Source organism: Alternaria arborescens, assembly GCF_004154835.1.
Source record: "Alternaria arborescens strain FERA 675 chromosome Unknown contig_14, whole genome shotgun sequence".
Lineage (NCBI taxonomy): Eukaryota > Fungi > Ascomycota > Dothideomycetes > Pleosporales > Pleosporaceae > Alternaria > Alternaria arborescens.
Window position 1 is genome coordinate 748,683 of NW_021167869.1, and position 16,387 is coordinate 765,069.

Consider the following 16,387-nt stretch of genomic DNA (forward strand, 5'->3'; position numbering starts at 1 on the left):
AGCAAGCCTAAAAAAACCCCAAACTCCTCCAGCCCACCCTAAATCAAGCCCCAAACTCCCAGCTCCACCCAGACATGGCTCGTATCGCAACTTTCCAACCCGTCGCCTAGCAGCCTAGAAGTCGTCGGCATAACCCTCATCGTCTTGATCAGCCCGGAAGCCGCCGCGTGGGTCCGGGTTATCGACCATGATAAACGGCTTGCCATCGGGATCCTCTTCCAGGTTACCAAATAGTCGCATCAGCGAGCGTGTGTCCATCCTGCAGCACCATTAGCCATGTTTGAACAAACTTGGAGCGGAGAATCACTTACTTCTTCATCGTCTTTCCATCGTCCTCCATAACCGAAGCAATCTCATTCTGCTTGCGCTCTTGCATCGCGATGAGGCGCTCATCGACCGTGTTCTTGACACAGAGGCGGCTCATAAATGTCTCCTCGCGCTGGCCGATACGGAAGACGCGACAGAAAGCTTGCTGTTCAGAGGCCGAGTTCCACCAAGGGTCGATCATGATGACCTTGGATGCCATAGTAAGGTTGAGACCCACTGTGATGTAGTTAGCAACTGAGCTGCAGAAGACGTCTGCCATACTCACAACCACCGCAGCGAAGAGAAGCTAACATTATCTTGCAATCCGGATTCTCAGCGAATGAGCTGATGGCCTTATCACGGGCGCCCAGACTCATGCCACCGTAGTACTGGTGAGGCAGATACGTTAGCAAAAGTCGGCAACAATTTGGAGCCCAAAGTTGTGCCTGGAGGTATTCAGGCATTATTTCAGCGTCAAAAGAAGGCATGGAAGTCCATGTCGCCGTCTGATTGGTGCTTACCTGCTCTGTCTGCCAGTTTTCTCCTCTGAAAACGCGTGCCAAGATGCGGATCCTAATGTCTGTTAGCATTTTTATCGAAGAGGAAATGTGGTAGTCGACTCACATTGGCAGGAACTGAGTATAGACAATGATCTTGACGTAAGGGTTCTCTTTCAGCCAGTTCATGATCTGACTCTTGACAGCTTCACATGTAGAGGTACCAAATTAGTGTGTTTTCCATGTACGTTTCGTATAGTCACAACTTACCGATCGTCTTTGCAGATGGTAGAACGTCATCTCCAGCCAAAGCGAGCCAGTCGTCAGCAATATCTTCGCGCTTCTGCCGGTTGCGCATCCGATCCTGCTTCTTCTTGGTGTTGGCTCGTGTGCCTTGCGCTGGTGCATCTGGTATGCCATCGTCGTCGACCTCGCAGGGGTGAATGGCTGTGGGGATCTTACCACACGCTTTGCACGGCGGAAATACATCGACGTTATCGTTCTCAGCCATCTCAACAAGAATTTCTTCATAGCAAGGTTCCCTGCATATCAGATGGCCACAGGATGTCAATTGTGGCTGTCGTGGTTGTTTACCACAGCAGCTGCATTTGGCTTTCTGTTTCGTCTTTTCCCAGCTCTCTCCAGTCTTAAGACTGTTTAAGAAGGGCTTAAAGTTGAACTCCTTGCCGAACTCACCACCCGCGGTGAAGTCTGGATTAATGCCCTCTAGAGACTCCCAGTTAATGCCCTCATCGGCGTCTTCTTCTAAGAGCTCGTCGTCGTCGTTGTCATTGTCTGATACGTACTCCTCGTGTCTAGCTTTGGCGGCGGCTTTGGCGGCAGTCTTTCTGGCTTTGGTGGCAGCCTTCTTGACTTCAATAGCGGCAGTCCTCTTCCTCTGATCAGCCGCAACTTTATCGAGCTGCTTGCGGACAGCGGCGATCGTATGCCCTCCGCGCTCGCTACTATCTTCTGCCTCCTTGTCGACCACCTCTCTGATGGCCTCGATGTCTTCGCGCTCGAGCAGATCACGGACGACAAACTGGAGCATGAGAATGTGAGCTGTTAGTTGACGAAGTCGAAGAAGCATCCTGCAGAACATTAGCAACATTGATCAAACCGGCAAAAGTTGTTTGTACTCACACCAATGCGTTGCTGTACGACTTGTCCAGGGTACCCTCCCGCGCCCACATGTTGATGCAATTGGCGAAACGCGTGCGGACGATATCGTAAATTCCCCTCTCGACAGAGTTGAATTCACACCAATACGTCGTCTGGTCGGCTTGAGGGAGCTTCAGTATGGGAGCTCCAAACATCTCGTCCGCATGAGTGCGTCGGATCATGAATTGCGAAAGCCGCACGAGCAATCTCTCAGTGTTCTCCACACTCTTCCCCTCGCAGTAGTTGTGCTTGAAGATCTTGAAGCTGCCAGTATGCGGAACATCAAGGAACTTGAAGTAGGGGTAGAGCTCCACCAAACTGTTCAGAATCGGAGTGCCACTGAGAGCCCACTTATGATGTGCCATAAGAGCCCGGCAGGCGATTGATGTTCGCGACATATGGTTCTTGATAGCCTGAGCCTCGTCAAGAACGACGCGCAAGAACATCATGCGGTGCAATGGACCCCTCTGCGTTCTGAAGACTTCTTCCCACCAATCTATCTTCTGTTGGGCGGTCTGGCACTGGATGGGCGGTTCGTTCTTTGGGTACGACTTCATGATCTCGGTATATGTAGTGAGGATGATGTCGTGCCCTGCTAGGATCTCGTTTGCATTGGTCGAATCAAGGCGTGTACCAGCGCCGTAACGCATGATCTTTATCCTGACTTTCGATGCATCGGTATGCAATTCGATTTCGCTCTTCCATTGTGTCAATAGTGCAGGACTTGCAACAAGCAGAGTCGTCTTGGGGCCTTTGTCGTTCTTGGTCGGTCGACCGTTTACCATATTCGCTGTAAAAATCAGTTCTGTTCAATGGAGTCTGTTCGATACACATACCTATCATCATGAGGGTCTTGCCAAGTCCCATTTGATCAGCCATTAAGCCGCCCCTTGGCTCGTCCGCCGCGTTTTCTCGGCGACGCATGAAGGCAGAACCAAGTACCTGGTAAGGTTTGAGCGAGGTGCTCATGCCTTTGACTTTCCATAAGCCTTTGCCATCTGCCTTGACACTGCCCGTGCCATCAAAGTCTTTCGTTGCGGTCAGCAAGGTATTCATGTCGCCCCTTGCTTTCTTCTGATCCTCCAGGGGTATGCTAGAGATGAGCTCTTTCAAAGCATCTGCCTTTTTTCTCGATCTGAATGTAGGCTGTTCAGGTGCATTTACGCCAGCTTGTTGCTGGAAGACGTTGGCATTGAGAAGTGAAGCTGCTTGTTTGACTGCGTGGCCTATAGCTTTCTTTCCTGCGGCCTTGTTCACACGGCTCTTGGTGGGCCTCTTAGGGCCAGACTTGGCCTTTATGGGTTTTCCTGTGGGTTTTCCTTTGGATCCCTTTCCAGGACCAGTGGGTGTTAAGGCCTCCACAGTATCGTCGACCGCGTTCCCCTTCTTCTTTCGCGGTAGGTCACCTTCAGCCTCCAAAGCGACTCGCATACTCTGAAGTTCAGCTTCCTGCATCGTGATTTGCTTCCCTTCTTTCGTCGGCATTGGTCGGCGACGCTTACGGGGTTCGGAATCCTCGAGGTCGGAACCGTACTCAGAATCCTCTTCTTGCTCGTGGTTCGTTGGGAGGTGGAATTCTGGGAACAGTTCTGGGTCGTCTTCATTTTCCTCTAGTGCTTTCGCGATATCACGAGCTCGCTTCCTCTTCCTAGCTGTTTCAGCACCTCTGATCTTCATCCACTCAACATCTTGTTTGAATGTAAGACCGCCAGTCTTCCTCTTGATCTCATCATAATAGCGCTTCTGCTTCTCGAATTCTATGGCTGCCTGTTTGTCTGTAAAATCGTCGGGATCGACAGGCGGAGCTGCGATAGATGAGGATTGCCCTTGCACGACGGCCTCAAGGTATGCCTCGTTATCAAGGTTGGTGTTGGTATGATATTTCGAACTCTGTCTGATGGTGACAAGCTTTTGTTCCTGCCTCTTTCTCTGCATGGTTTGGATTGCGTTGTGGATTGAGATACTAGGCTTCTTCTGGCGATGGGAGGCAGAGAGTAACGGTCGGTTCATAGGCACGAGGGAGGTTTGTCGGGGACCAATCCTTAGCGGAGAGTGGCCTTTCTCAGGGATGAATAATGAGGTGGAGTCGTTGTCATCGATTTGTGGTGCTTGTTCAGAGCTGTTGTGCATGAGGATATCTGGGGCGTCTTGTTGCTCAACTGAGGCAACAGGTGTGTCTTGATCATGATTAAGAAACTCTTCTTCGATAGCCTCCCCATTGGCGTTGTGATCTCGATGAGCGAGGCCTTCGTCTTCATCTTCTTGATACTCGTGGCTGTAGACTGCTTGAACTTGTTGTTCTACGCTGTCAGGCTGATGTTCAAAGCCATCACTCGCCACGCCAGGGCTGTTGAGGCCCCCAGTGCCTGGAACCGGGGTCTGAGTGCCGACTGCGACGTCGATACCATCAGACTGAGCCATGGTGGCTTGGCGCTGAGATGAGATTGACGTAGTAGTTAGATGCCAAGTACAGGTTGAGGCAGGCTTGAGGGACGACAAAGAGACAAGAGGACGGTAGTGTAGGAAAGATGGAGGAGCAGCAGGAACTGAAATTTATATAGACAGTAGCAGCGTTGACGAAAGAGGGGAGAAGGCAGGTGAGAGAGATGGGCAGTGGGAGTCGGAGATTTAGATTGGTGGTGAGAGAGTAACGCGCATTCTAGGCTTGATTGAAGCTACGTGCACAAGCACCTGAGTCTGGCAGACTGAAGCAAGGTGAGTGAGAGGGGACAAATCTGGAATCCAACACATCTAACGTACAAGGTATGTTAAGAAACTCCCGGCTCCGTCGTTTGGGTTGGATTCGTAGATGAAGTGGGCATTGTAGGCGGCAAGATGGGTCGAGATCTCGCAGCTTTTGGGTAGGTCAGCGTACATATAAGGCCCGAACGAATCAACCTAGAATGCGCATCAGCTTTTAGCATGAAGATCACGTAGAGGAACGAAGAGTTGTGCTGGGCTATACCTTGAACAGACATATGGCGTCCTTGACAGCAATCGCTTTTGTTATTCACGCATAGCATCGATATGGTCGTTTGTCCAACCACGAAATATACTTTGTACTAAAGAACCTAAAGTAGACATTATCGTTTGTATTGGTGTTGGAATAAGGTGCTTCTATAGCCCTTGATATACAATTGGGTATCCGAACAAATTCAAGGAAAAAGAGCAGTCGCAGTATGTACTCCCATGAGCCTAGACTCCCAAAACACCACCTCTTTCTGCAGAGACCCTACAAATATGTACATGAAGAATGAAAGAGAGAAGAGAAAAAGTGAGAGCTAATGTGGATATGGCTCTAGCACTGGTTCTCCTGAATGTCGGGGTAGAACCAGGCTGCCAACGCGATGATGATATAGCTTGCCATGAGCAAGATGCCTTCGAGCCAGTCTGCGTACCGTTAGTAAGCTAAATGGGTGAGGAGTTCGGCTGTAAAACTTACGTGACTTGCCGTCCTGAATGAGGTAGTTGACTAGCAATACTGAGACGAACAGCGTGGCGATTTGGAAGGTGTCGAAGTAAAGGGTCATGCAGTCTTTGCCCAAAATCCAACCCAAGATGACAATAAGAGGGAAAACGAGGAGAGCGATTTGCATACTGGAGCCGACAGCGACACCAATGGAGAGGTCCATCTTGTCCTTGATGGCGACAGTGACAGCAGTAGCGTGCTCGGCAGCGTTACCGACAATGGGTAGCAGAATCAAACCGACGAATGTTGTAGATACGCCACCGGTAGCGGTGAGACCATCGATACTGGAGACCATGAATTCGGAGCAGAAAGCAACGAGAGTAGTGGAGATTGCGAGAGTGACGAGGGCGCCAATAACGGAAAGCGATGGTGTTTCGAACTCCTCTTCTTCCTCATCGTCATCTGATCCGTCGGGGTTCTTGAAGAGTGACTTCATATTGACACCACCTCCAGAAGCTGCAGCAGTGCCAGCACCAATGGCTGCGATACCACGCGATGCGTCGCCCTCTTCCTTCTTACCAGACTTGCGCTTAGGAACCTTTTGACTGGGCTCATTGTACATGGTGGCGTGGGTCTTCAACTGGAATCCAAGGTAGCAAGCGTAGACCAAGAGGAGGATAACGGCTGTTCCGTGAGACAACTCCTGGTTCCTGATGGCATCTGCAGCACCGTTTTGTGCAACTGAGTCATCCTCGGCAATGGTGTTGTGGAACACAGTTGGGATGATCAGCGATGCGATACAAAGAGCAAGCAGCGACGCTGCAGTCTGTGCGACTGTGACGTTGAAGAATTGTTCCAGACGGTTGATTCCTCCAAGGAAGAACGACATGCCCAAAACCAACAGCAGATTCGACAACATGCTGCCAATAAGCGAGGTCTTGACGATGGTGATCTCATTCTTGAGTAGGGCTTGGACGGAGACAATCAATTCCACGGCGTTTCCAAAGGTAGCGTTCAACAGTCCACCAAGAGTCTCACCAACTCGAATGGCCAGCTCCTCGGTCGCGTTACTCAGCATTGCCGCGAGCGGGATGATGGCGATGAAGTTGATGATGAAAACCGGGACGGGCTTCAGCCTGGCATAATAGACAGCGAAACCGACGGGTACCATGACGAGGAGCACGTTGATCCACGCACCAAAGAGAACGAACTTGATCTGTGCGCCAACCGGAATCTTCCTCTTGAACGCCTTCTTCTTACGTTCCTCCAACGAAAGTTCATCAGCCTCTGGATGCTCGGCCTCATCGTTCTCAGCATCCTGATGGTCTTTGCGGAAGATGCCCTTGAACCTAGCTCGTCGGGTGGGACCAACATTGCTTTCTTGGTTGGAAGGCACGATTGTGCTGTCGTCTGATGCCTTGTGCGTACCATTTAAATGAGAAGTCAAGTCCTTCTCGGTTGTCGATTCTGGAAAAGTCGTAGATGCGCTCCCGTGTGTTGGCGAAGATGCGGAGGGCTCGGTGTTGTGGTGGTCGGGCATGCCAAACTCCTTTCCGGCTTCCCTGCTTTCTAGCCGTCTTTGCTCCTCGATAGCGGGAGTAGCATGTGTTTCGGATCGCGTTCTGTATACTGCGTTCTCCTCATCTAGATTAATGTCTCGCGACCGTTGTCGGGCGAACGGATTATAGTTGGCTGCGCCATTCCCACCATGTTGCGATGCGACGCGATGAGCCTGCCTTCGTACAGTATCTAAGTTCATCGTTAGAGGAAGATTGATGTTTGGCAGGAGATGTCGAGTTGTTGGGTGATTAAGACTTTACGTGATCTTGATGCCTCGGAGATGTGGATCCACTTACGCATTGATCTACTTTCGCGGCAGCTGGGCCGTCTTTTTCCACTTAATGGTGGGTGGAGGTTTAGTCCAATCGAGAGTCGCGCTCAAGTGCGACTTTCAGGTCGGCGTGTGTAGTCGTTACTCGGAACGAGGTGCTTGTGCTTCGGAACAAGTAGCTGGGGGCCGAAACCGTTGAAATGGGGGCGAAGAACTGTCTGGGCTAACAAGCGCGTAAGTTGTTGTGCCTGAGGCAACCGGTGAGAGATAGACGCGAGATAATGCTCGCACTCGGGGTCGGGAGATTGTAGGCGATGGGATTGCTTGTGAAAGAAGGACCGGTGAAATGAATGAAGAAAGGGAGAAGGGCCACAAGGTAATTAAACCTGTTAACAGGAGGCCAGCGCACGCACTCGTCAGTAGATGTGGCTGTTGTGCACTTCGCACGAATGAGAAACGCGTCGACTGCTCCAGCCACAGTTGAACGGGGGCGACTAACAAAGCTAATGGCGATTGTTAAAGGCTGTGTTCAGTAGCGCGCGCATGCAAACACAAATCACTGCGTTCGGAAACCAGTCGATTGTTCCGTAGAACAGAGATATGCGAAGCTTCACGTCATGATAGTCAAGCCTTGTCACATAGGACCAAGATGCACTCAAGGTACTTGGCTAGGGGCTTAGGCTAAGAGGGGGGCGTAGAGGCGGTCTGGGCATGACGATGCGCCTAGACTGCGAAACGCTTAATTGGTCGTCGTCGGCAATTAACGAGCTGCAGGCCTGGCATTGCGATTCTTGATCCGGGGAAGCAGATGATGGCTTGAGCCTTCCTTGCTTTCCATTCATGAATGCATGGCCTGCGTCGGAGGCTTCACCCCGTGTCCTACTACCACGTGTGCTACGCTGATCTTACTGCTGCAGTCTTAGGAGTGATTTACGTGTACATCGTAAGCGTACAACACTTGGTTTTTCTCTGCTTGCGCGCCGTCGCCCCCGTTGCACGGCTGAGACAAGTATATGGCACGTCAACAGAGGCGCGCATTCGCCAACCCTTCGACTACAGATCATGCACAGGACTTGCTGAGAATACACCCCCTAGTCTGCATCAAATTATTTCAACGATTCTTGCTTTTTCCTTCGTCTATTACCCAACTAGGCAGGTTGCGCAAAGGTCATGGATGACGGCGGGCTCAGAGCAAAAGAAATGCCGGGCCGTTGTCGTAGCATTGGTGCGTAACCGCCGAGGGCATGCCGCGTCGACGTACGTGGCGGCACGCTGCGACAACTTGATTCGTGGCGTAACATTTCGAATGGGAGTTTTCCCTCTACGTGCCGCTCGATTCTGGTGTAAGTCGTGATTGGGAATTTGAAGTCGGGTGCGTCTGCCGTTGTTCCTGCAGCCATAGGATCTATGCAGCCCGTACGATGACGTGTGGGCTGAGGTTTGGACGATGTACACACAGTACATGATCAAGAAGCACGTCGCATGTCGATACTAGTAGGTGTATGGTCCACCGATATTATTCAGCATTGGTAATGTCTAGTATACAGTGTTTGTTCCCTTCCCACTCGAGATATCGATAACCATAGCCCTTAAACGCCATGCTGCTACAAACTACACCACCTTGTCGCCCCCTCCTCTTGAGACTGTTCTTCTCAACAACATAATCTACGGGCCTTGAACCTTGTTGTCGCCCTTGATCACATCCGCATAGGTCGGTGGCGGCCCTTCGGGCTGGCTCGAGCTACCCTCGCCGCCTTGCGGTGCAGGCGCAGTCGCAGGCGAAGTGCCCTTGGAGGCTTTGTGTCCCTTTGGCTGCGCAAAACTGTTTGTCACGCCACTCTGCTGTCCGGGGAACTGTCCGTTGCTTGGCTGGCTACCCACGGTGCCATAGTTCGCCTGTCGTCCAGCCGGTTGCTCATGTGTGATAACATAGTATGTTGTTCGGCCGTCGCTAGTTGTACCGTTCTCGCGGTCGGGTACTTGATGGTATGCGTCGTATGGGTCCGGGTTTTGCAGGATCACGTACCAGGCGTGTAGGAGACCCGGCAGGAAACCAAGACAACAGAGCGCGAGGTTGATAAGAGAGTCGGCGCTACAGAGTCCTTTCTTGACCCAGACACCTACAGGTGGGAACTAGTCAACGTGTCAGTACTTGGAGCCGTGGAGCCGTGGGTCGCAGATGAACAGCTGGTGCCTGCCACAGCTGTGGGGGCGTCAACGTACTAGGACGCTCAAGAGCATCAGAAAGCAGTCGGAGCCGCACATGGTGACGGTGATGTACGAAGTAAATTTCTGAGATAATTGAAGCGCTGTAGGTGCAAGGTTGCAGTTGTTATGCTGGCGTGGTGGTGTCGCCTGAGCGAGAGGTACCAGTCGCTTGACCTGATGACGCACCGTGTGGCTGAGCTGTGGCGCATGCAGCCGAGGAACATGGAATACGGAACACGGGACACTGCGGCCACGCCGGTGCTAGCTAACGTATAGAGCATGTGCCTGTAATCCGAAATCTTTCTATGCCATTCTTTGTTCTCTCAGTCACATCGATCAAGTGGCAATGTCGTGTGATTATCTGTCAGGTTTACAGGACAGCTTTGTACCCCTGAAATTTTATATTCGTTGTCTACATTAACTGTACTGACACACGACCTATCTGCTACAGCTAGTTGCCATTTTATACCGAGAGGAGCAAACCCAAACTTTCTCTATGCCCCACATTGGAGGTCGGGGATCGTCAACTAGCATGCGAACCTTACAGCGCATCTTGTATCGAACATGTCTATCAACCCCGCTTCAAGATTTTAGCACTTGCCACATACCGAAAGATTTTTACAGTTGTCCACGAAATTGCTAGAGCAGAATAGGCCCTGTTGCTGATATCGCTTGGTTTCAAGCGCCTAGTATCGAACAGATACTTACTGTATGCACAACTGCACAGTCTTGCTAGATCGCGCAGTCAAACCACGACCTACAAGGGTAAAGCGAAAAAGAGGATCAAGCAACAGAGAAACAAGACTTGTAGACGTAAAGATCATGCTTGGTTGGTGACGAAGAATATGGCGACGAAGCGAGGAAAAAATATGTTTCAAGGCGAATCAATGCGCCAACTGTGCGGGGATAAAAGTCAAATGAGATTAATATAAATATCGGTGAAGATGACAAGAACGCAGTACGTCGGGAGTAGAAAATGAGGAGAAAAGGACATGATGTGCAACCTGTCAAATGAACACAGAGCATTAAATGACGCCATACCCATAAGACACCCATCCAGACTCATGGAAGTGTAGTGTAAATCGGAGAATGAGGCCGCAATTATTTTGCGCCTGTTGATATAAGAATGTAATCGCAAGACAACAAATGACGGAGTTTGAAAATTCTCAACATGCAGACATGTTGAGATCAACGGATGCTCCCGACTCATAAGGAGATCGTTGGCCGAGGTTAAGATACTGAGGAGGCAAGTTCCAAGTCGGCGGATCGGAAGTCGCAATGATCGGTACCCATGTATCGAGAGTACGGAGCTCAGGGAGCAGTGGATGTGCCGACGTACATTTAGCTGTTCAACGGCGACTGTGCCTAGTAAGAATCTGTGAAGCAACCGAAGAATATTGAAGGGACAGAAAGAAGCCTACCTATATGCGGCGTCTACCTGAGAGCGCCTCTTCCGTTTGCTGTGATCCTCTTGCTGCCGCAAACGCTCATTCTCTGCATCTTCATAGCTCCTCTTCCGGGAGAAGGAGCTGTCGCCTCGGTCAAGTGAGGGTACAGTTGGCGTGTCCTGCTGTGTCCCGCTGCTGGGGTTTTCAGGTTCAAAATCAGACCCTGCCATGGTACGATTGCTTCCTTCGGAGGGTGCTGGGCTGCCCCTGGAATCATCAAGGCTATGACCACTACGCTGAGGTGCATTCCAAGGGTCGTAGCGCTGTTCTTCGGGAGGTGGCGGTGGCGGATGAGGCCTGGAGTTGGCGGAAGACGACAGGGAGCCATAAGGCCGAGGAGGAGGAGGTCCATGTCCACTGTTACGGTGCCCTCCAAAAGAATGCGCACGCTGTGGTGGAAGAACAGACTCAGTGGTCTTTGCGGGAGAAGGGGCCAGCAATGGCTTCCCGGGAAGCGATGCCGGAGGCTTCGCATCAGAGGCTGATAACGGCAATGAGATGGGATCATTCGATGGCGGCTTGGGAGTTCCGGTCACGCCTAACTTGGCGAGAATGTCTTCCTGGCTTAGCTGTTGAGCAGAAGCTGTTTCAGATTTCATAGCAGCGGGTTTTGCGGCACCGTTGTTAGTAGCGAGTGCTTGCTCAAGGTTATCCATAATGTCCCACGTAGCATCGCGCATCTCTAGATCCTCATCTTGTCGTGTCTCCTCGTATGATTCGTCGGGACGGTCTCGCTGCGCAATACAATCCTCTAACGAGACCAGGTTTGATCTCATTTCCTCGTCTGTAAACTCGACAAAGACTGGGTCGTCCTTGAGTATCTCCCATTCATCCGTCTGTCTGACGTTCAGGAAAGCCTCATGCGAGTTGTCAGCGGTAAAGTACATGGACACTGAATCTCCATTGTCCAGTTTCTCAGGCGTGGGTTTCAGAGCTTCTGCTTCAGCCTCGGCGAAAGTCGAGGGTAACGCACGTGTCACCTGCTTGGCGGGATGCCAGATAATGACACCGAGACTCAACGCCGGATCGACAGGTTCATTGCTCTTGGGCCATATCGCACCATCAAAGTCGAAATCCCAATCATCCCAGGCAAGGTAAAGCTGTGGCTTCTCGCTCGAACTTCCCTCACTTACGGCACTGGTTGACTGGTTAGATGATGGAAGAGGATGAGCTGTATTGAGGTGAATAGTCGCCTGGGTTGGTGTGGCGTGAGGATCTGGCGTAGACTGAGCATGCTGTTGCGACCACGCCGAATTCTGGCCATAAGCCTGCTGGTTAGGGTTAGCAGCGGGATGATGGGGCTGATAGCCTTGATAATGGCTCTGAGGTGGTGCATGGGGCTGCGCGGGAGGTTGGTTTGGAGGCTGCGAGTAGCCCGAATTTGACAAGTAGCCAGGTTGCGGCCATTGGTAATTAGGTTGTGCTTGTGCATATGAGGATTGTGAATAGTTGGACGCTTGCGGCGGTGGCTGACTATAACCTTGAGCAGGATAGTTCTGGTGCGCAGCAGAAGCAGTATAACCTTGCTGTGGATAGTTTGGGAGTGCTGCCTGTGTCTGTGAAAACGCTGGCTGTGGCGGTTGGTATTGATTGGGAAACTGATTGGAGCCAAAAGTACCCTGAGGTTGCGCCGGTCCACGGTAACCTGGGGGAGGAGGGTACCGGGTGATTATGGGATTCCCCTTTTTCTTTGGCGGCCTATGCATGTGTCAGGAGATGATTCCACGGAGCTACAAACTGTAACTTCGCATTTTGCAAGATGCAAGCTGAGGGTAAGTGGTAGGATAGAGGCGACCTACTGAACATGAGCCCTATGGGGTGGACCGTTTGGCGGATAGGCTGCTCCTGACTGATACTGCCCGTATCCTGGCTGCTGTGCTGGCTGCTGTCCGTATTGATAGGGTGGCTGCTGTCCATATGGCTGACCGTTGGCATATGGTTGTTGCTGGAAAGGCGTCGCACCCGTCACGGGCCCGCTCCACGACATACCACCTAAAGCAATTTACCTGATCGATGCACAAGACGCGCAAGACGAGCAATATCAGACCAGCACTAATGCGAGCCGATGAATTGCTTGAAAATGGTGATGCAGTTGAACTCGATGTTGGCAAGAGATCTCGAAGTGCGAGCCGGCGAGGTGCGCGTCTCAAAATTTGGTCTGGTTGAGCGCACGAGCCAGGACGAAAGAGAAGCCCAAGCTCATAGAGGGGTCTGCAACTCAATATGCCCAGGTAACACGTGAAAGTTGACTGTTTGAGGGCGAGACTATGACGTTGGGAAAGACGGAATTGAGTTGATGGAAGGGTGAAACAAGCCAGGCTGATGTGAGGAAAACCCTTGGAAGTTGCTATTGAGAGCACAACAGGATGCAGATGGCGAATTGGGAAGAGTGCAGAAGGGTATCCTCGGAACAACAGGGTCAAAGTAGATGCAGCAGGAGCAGAGATGTGACAGGCAAAGAAATCGAGTGCGCAACCTATGTCTAAGTCTGATAGACGGACGTCGCGTTGAAATGAAGTTTGGAGCGTAGTCACGTTTTGCGCTCGGGCCAAGACATGTGCGGGATGCCGCCGCATTTCAGACCGACAGCACACATTGCCCCCCCATTCCCATGTTGCTCGCGTTTGCGCCATCGCCCGTATTCCGACCCTCGATGCGCCCCCGAGGATGATTGTACGATATAGACATCTGTTAGCGACCAGTATAGACTCAATACCCTGAGCTGCGCCGCGGATGCTCCCACGCCCACGCCAACGCCACAAACACCACCATGCCCGGTCTACCGTGTACGTCAGTCGCCGACGCCACCTGCGCACTGTGTACATGGCTGTGCTGACATTTTGGCAGCTACCGTAGACCTCGATGAATGCATATCGCGCCTGTCGAAGAAAGAACTGCTCGCCGAGTCGGTTGTCGAGGCAATATGCGCAAAGACCAAGGAGCTGCTCATGAAGGAGAGCAATGTCGTGCATATCAGAGCGCCCGTCACTGTCGTGGGTGACATTCACGGGCAGTTTTTTGATATGATGGAGATATTCAAGATTGGCGGACCATGTCCTGATACCAACTACCTTTTCCTGGGTATGTTCTGCTTCATTGGCCACATGTGGCACGCGACCCCGGTTCACGACGCTGACGTGTGCTAGGCGACTACGTCGATCGTGGTCTTTTCTCCGTTGAAACAATATCACTCCTTGTATGCTTGAAGCTCCGCTATCCACACCGAGTTCACCTCATACGCGGCAACCACGAATCTCGCGGAGTCACCCAATCTTATGGCTTCTATACCGAATGCTCGCGCAAGTACGGCAATGCGAACGTATGGCACTATTTCACCGACATGTTCGACTTCCTCACTCTATCCGTCGTCATCAACGACCAGATCTTCTGCGTACACGGCGGCTTGTCACCGTCGATTCACTCCATCGACCAAATTAAAATCATAGACCGTTTTCGAGAAATCCCGCACGAGGGGCCCATGGCGGACCTGGTTTGGAGCGACCCCGATCCTGAACGGGACGAGTTCTCGCTTAGCCCGAGGGGTGCAGGCTATACATTTGGAGCACAAGTAGTCAAAAAGTTCCTCGAGGTCAACTCCATGTCGCATATTCTACGCGCACACCAGCTATGTCAAGAAGGGTACCAAGTCCTGTACGATGACAGGCTCAGCACGGTCTGGAGTGCGCCCAATTACTGCTATCGGTGTGGCAACATGGCGAGTGTACTGGAGGTCAGCGACACCGGCGAACGCTTCTTTAATGTCTTCGATGCGAGCCCTGACAACGATGTTCACCGGGCAGAGCAGCAGCAACAACAAGGAAAGGAGGTTACAACGGAGTACTTCCTATGATACCCAACGAACATAGCGATGCATTACTGGTTCGGCGCGAACCTGCGTTTATCGGCGTTGGCAAGAGGCACGGCGTTCGGACAAGAGTATATTGGTTATATACAGTCGAGCGTGAAATCAAATCATATAGTGAAGATCGTTTGCAGTCTCAACCAGCCCGCTGTAACTTGCGTAATTCGTGATGTGCGCTCCCGTATCAGCACCCCAGATACTTCGTCTCGATCCATCGCGCCTCCTCATCGTTACCCAGCCTTGCAACCACAATCTTAATGTCCGGGAATACGCTCAACACCCTGTTGAGTCCGACACGACCTGCTGTGTACGTCACGAAGACGATCTTGCTCTCGGGTACGCCATGGTCGACCAGTACCCTGACTGCCATCAGTGCGGCCGCCCCTGTAGAGAACTGCGGATCCAGAACCAAGACAAGCCCATGCTCGGCAATGTTTGCAGGAAGGGCTCGGTAGTGCAGCTCTGGCTCCCCAGTCCTGAAGTTTGTTTGGATCAAAACCCTGCCAGTCCTGCAGTCTGGAATCGTCCGTCGAAGGCCCGTTTCGAATGCACTTCCACCACGTAGCACCACAACAGCACTAACTTCTGCAACCTTCTTTAGCCCCTGGTACTTGTAGTCCTGAGGTGTAGTGACCTCATGCGGCGTGAAAGGCAAGAAATCCGCAGCGGTTTCTATCAAAAGCGCCACCATGCGGTCAAAGTAGAACACAAAGTCCTCTTTCGGTGTGCTTGGGTTCAGCAACAGGGTATGCATCCCCTTGACCTGATTCGTCTGCTTCAGCACGATAGCATTCCCACTCAAAGGACTATCTTCCGCTATCTTTCCCAGTCGTCTTAGCTCCGTCTGATGTTGTATGCTCTTACTCTCTAGCGTCTGCCGAACCTGATTGCTCACCATGGTGATTGCGACCTTGTTCTCGATACCTCTTGGAATGATAAGATCAGCAATCTCCCTTTGTGGGGCAACATATTTGTAGAAGTTGGGCTTTACAAAGGAGAACCATTGTTTGATGCATCCTTCAATGTCTCGGCCACGTTCTTTCACATCCCGCACGAGACGTCGCGAGAGACACAGGTCGGCATCGGCTTCGGCAAAAATCTTGAGATCCAAGAGATCGAGCACGCGTTGATCATGCAAAGCGAAGATACCTTCCAGGATTATGACGTGGGGAGAGTAGATTGTCGTCGTCTTGGAAAGGCGGGCGTGCTTCTGGAAGGAGTATATGGGAACTTCAGCCACTTTGCCGTTCTTGATGTCTTTCAGGCGCTCGACCAGGATATCGAAGTCTATAGCGTCTGGCGAATCGAAGTCAAACTCGTTTCGGAAAGCCGCTGCAGATTGCTCTGGTGTCAAGGGCTTGTAGAACGAATCCTACATGCAGTGGTCCTTAGCTGATTGGAGCACGTGACCCACTGTGCGAGGCTGGTACGAACCATAGACAGGATGACAACCCATGGCAAGTTCAGAGACGCCACGATAGCCATTGCCAGAGATGTTTTTCCAGATCCCGAGCTGCCAGCTACACCAATAATACTCGCGTTGCCCCATGGCGGTTCGTAGTGCGTTCTGCGGCCTGCCGAGGACATGTTTGCGATATCTTTAATTTTCCAAGTGAAACCGTGCTTCTGCTACTTCATACCCTACCAATTCGCACCTCTCGTAGC

At 51.6% G+C, this 16,387-nt stretch overlaps 6 protein-coding genes across 6 annotated transcripts; 1 reads left to right on the plus strand and 5 right to left on the minus strand.

Moving 5' to 3' along the window:
* Positions 1–114: 114 nt before the first annotated feature.
* On the minus strand, positions 115–4,385 carry AA0111_g6739 (hypothetical protein; the record flags this gene model as incomplete). Its single annotated transcript, XM_028652994.1, has 7 exons — positions 115–259; positions 312–543; positions 593–879; positions 931–1,009; positions 1,074–1,894; positions 1,947–2,754; positions 2,801–4,385. The coding sequence occupies 7 exons, from the start codon at positions 4,383–4,385 to the stop codon at positions 115–117; spliced, it is 3,957 nt and encodes a 1,318-aa protein (XP_028505742.1).
* Positions 4,386–5,262: 877 nt separating this feature from the next.
* On the minus strand, positions 5,263–7,132 carry AA0111_g6740 (hypothetical protein; the record flags this gene model as incomplete). Its single annotated transcript, XM_028652996.1, has 2 exons — positions 5,263–5,354; positions 5,407–7,132. 2 exons carry the CDS (start codon positions 7,130–7,132, stop codon positions 5,263–5,265), a joined length of 1,818 nt encoding a protein of 605 aa, XP_028505968.1.
* A 1,737-nt stretch (positions 7,133–8,869) lies between these two features.
* Positions 8,870–9,469, minus strand: AA0111_g6741 (hypothetical protein; the record flags this gene model as incomplete). The annotated part of the gene is made up of 2 exons (XM_028652997.1): positions 8,870–9,337; positions 9,428–9,469. 2 exons carry the CDS (start codon positions 9,467–9,469, stop codon positions 8,870–8,872), a joined length of 510 nt encoding a protein of 169 aa, XP_028505967.1.
* Positions 9,470–10,829: 1,360 nt separating this feature from the next.
* AA0111_g6742 (hypothetical protein) lies at positions 10,830–12,847 on the minus strand (the record flags this gene model as incomplete). The annotated part of the gene is made up of 2 exons (XM_028652998.1): positions 10,830–12,558; positions 12,660–12,847. The coding sequence occupies 2 exons, from the start codon at positions 12,845–12,847 to the stop codon at positions 10,830–10,832; spliced, it is 1,917 nt and encodes a 638-aa protein (XP_028505966.1).
* A 783-nt stretch (positions 12,848–13,630) lies between these two features.
* Positions 13,631–14,710, plus strand: AA0111_g6743 (putative serine/threonine-protein phosphatase; the record flags this gene model as incomplete). Its single annotated transcript, XM_028652999.1, has 3 exons — positions 13,631–13,646; positions 13,708–13,941; positions 14,007–14,710. The coding sequence occupies 3 exons, from the start codon at positions 13,631–13,633 to the stop codon at positions 14,708–14,710; spliced, it is 954 nt and encodes a 317-aa protein (XP_028505965.1).
* A 196-nt stretch (positions 14,711–14,906) lies between these two features.
* AA0111_g6744 (Uridine kinase) lies at positions 14,907–16,309 on the minus strand (the record flags this gene model as incomplete). The annotated part of the gene is made up of 2 exons (XM_028653000.1): positions 14,907–16,094; positions 16,157–16,309. 2 exons carry the CDS (start codon positions 16,307–16,309, stop codon positions 14,907–14,909), a joined length of 1,341 nt encoding a protein of 446 aa, XP_028505964.1.
* Between the last annotated feature and the right edge of the window lie 78 nt (positions 16,310–16,387).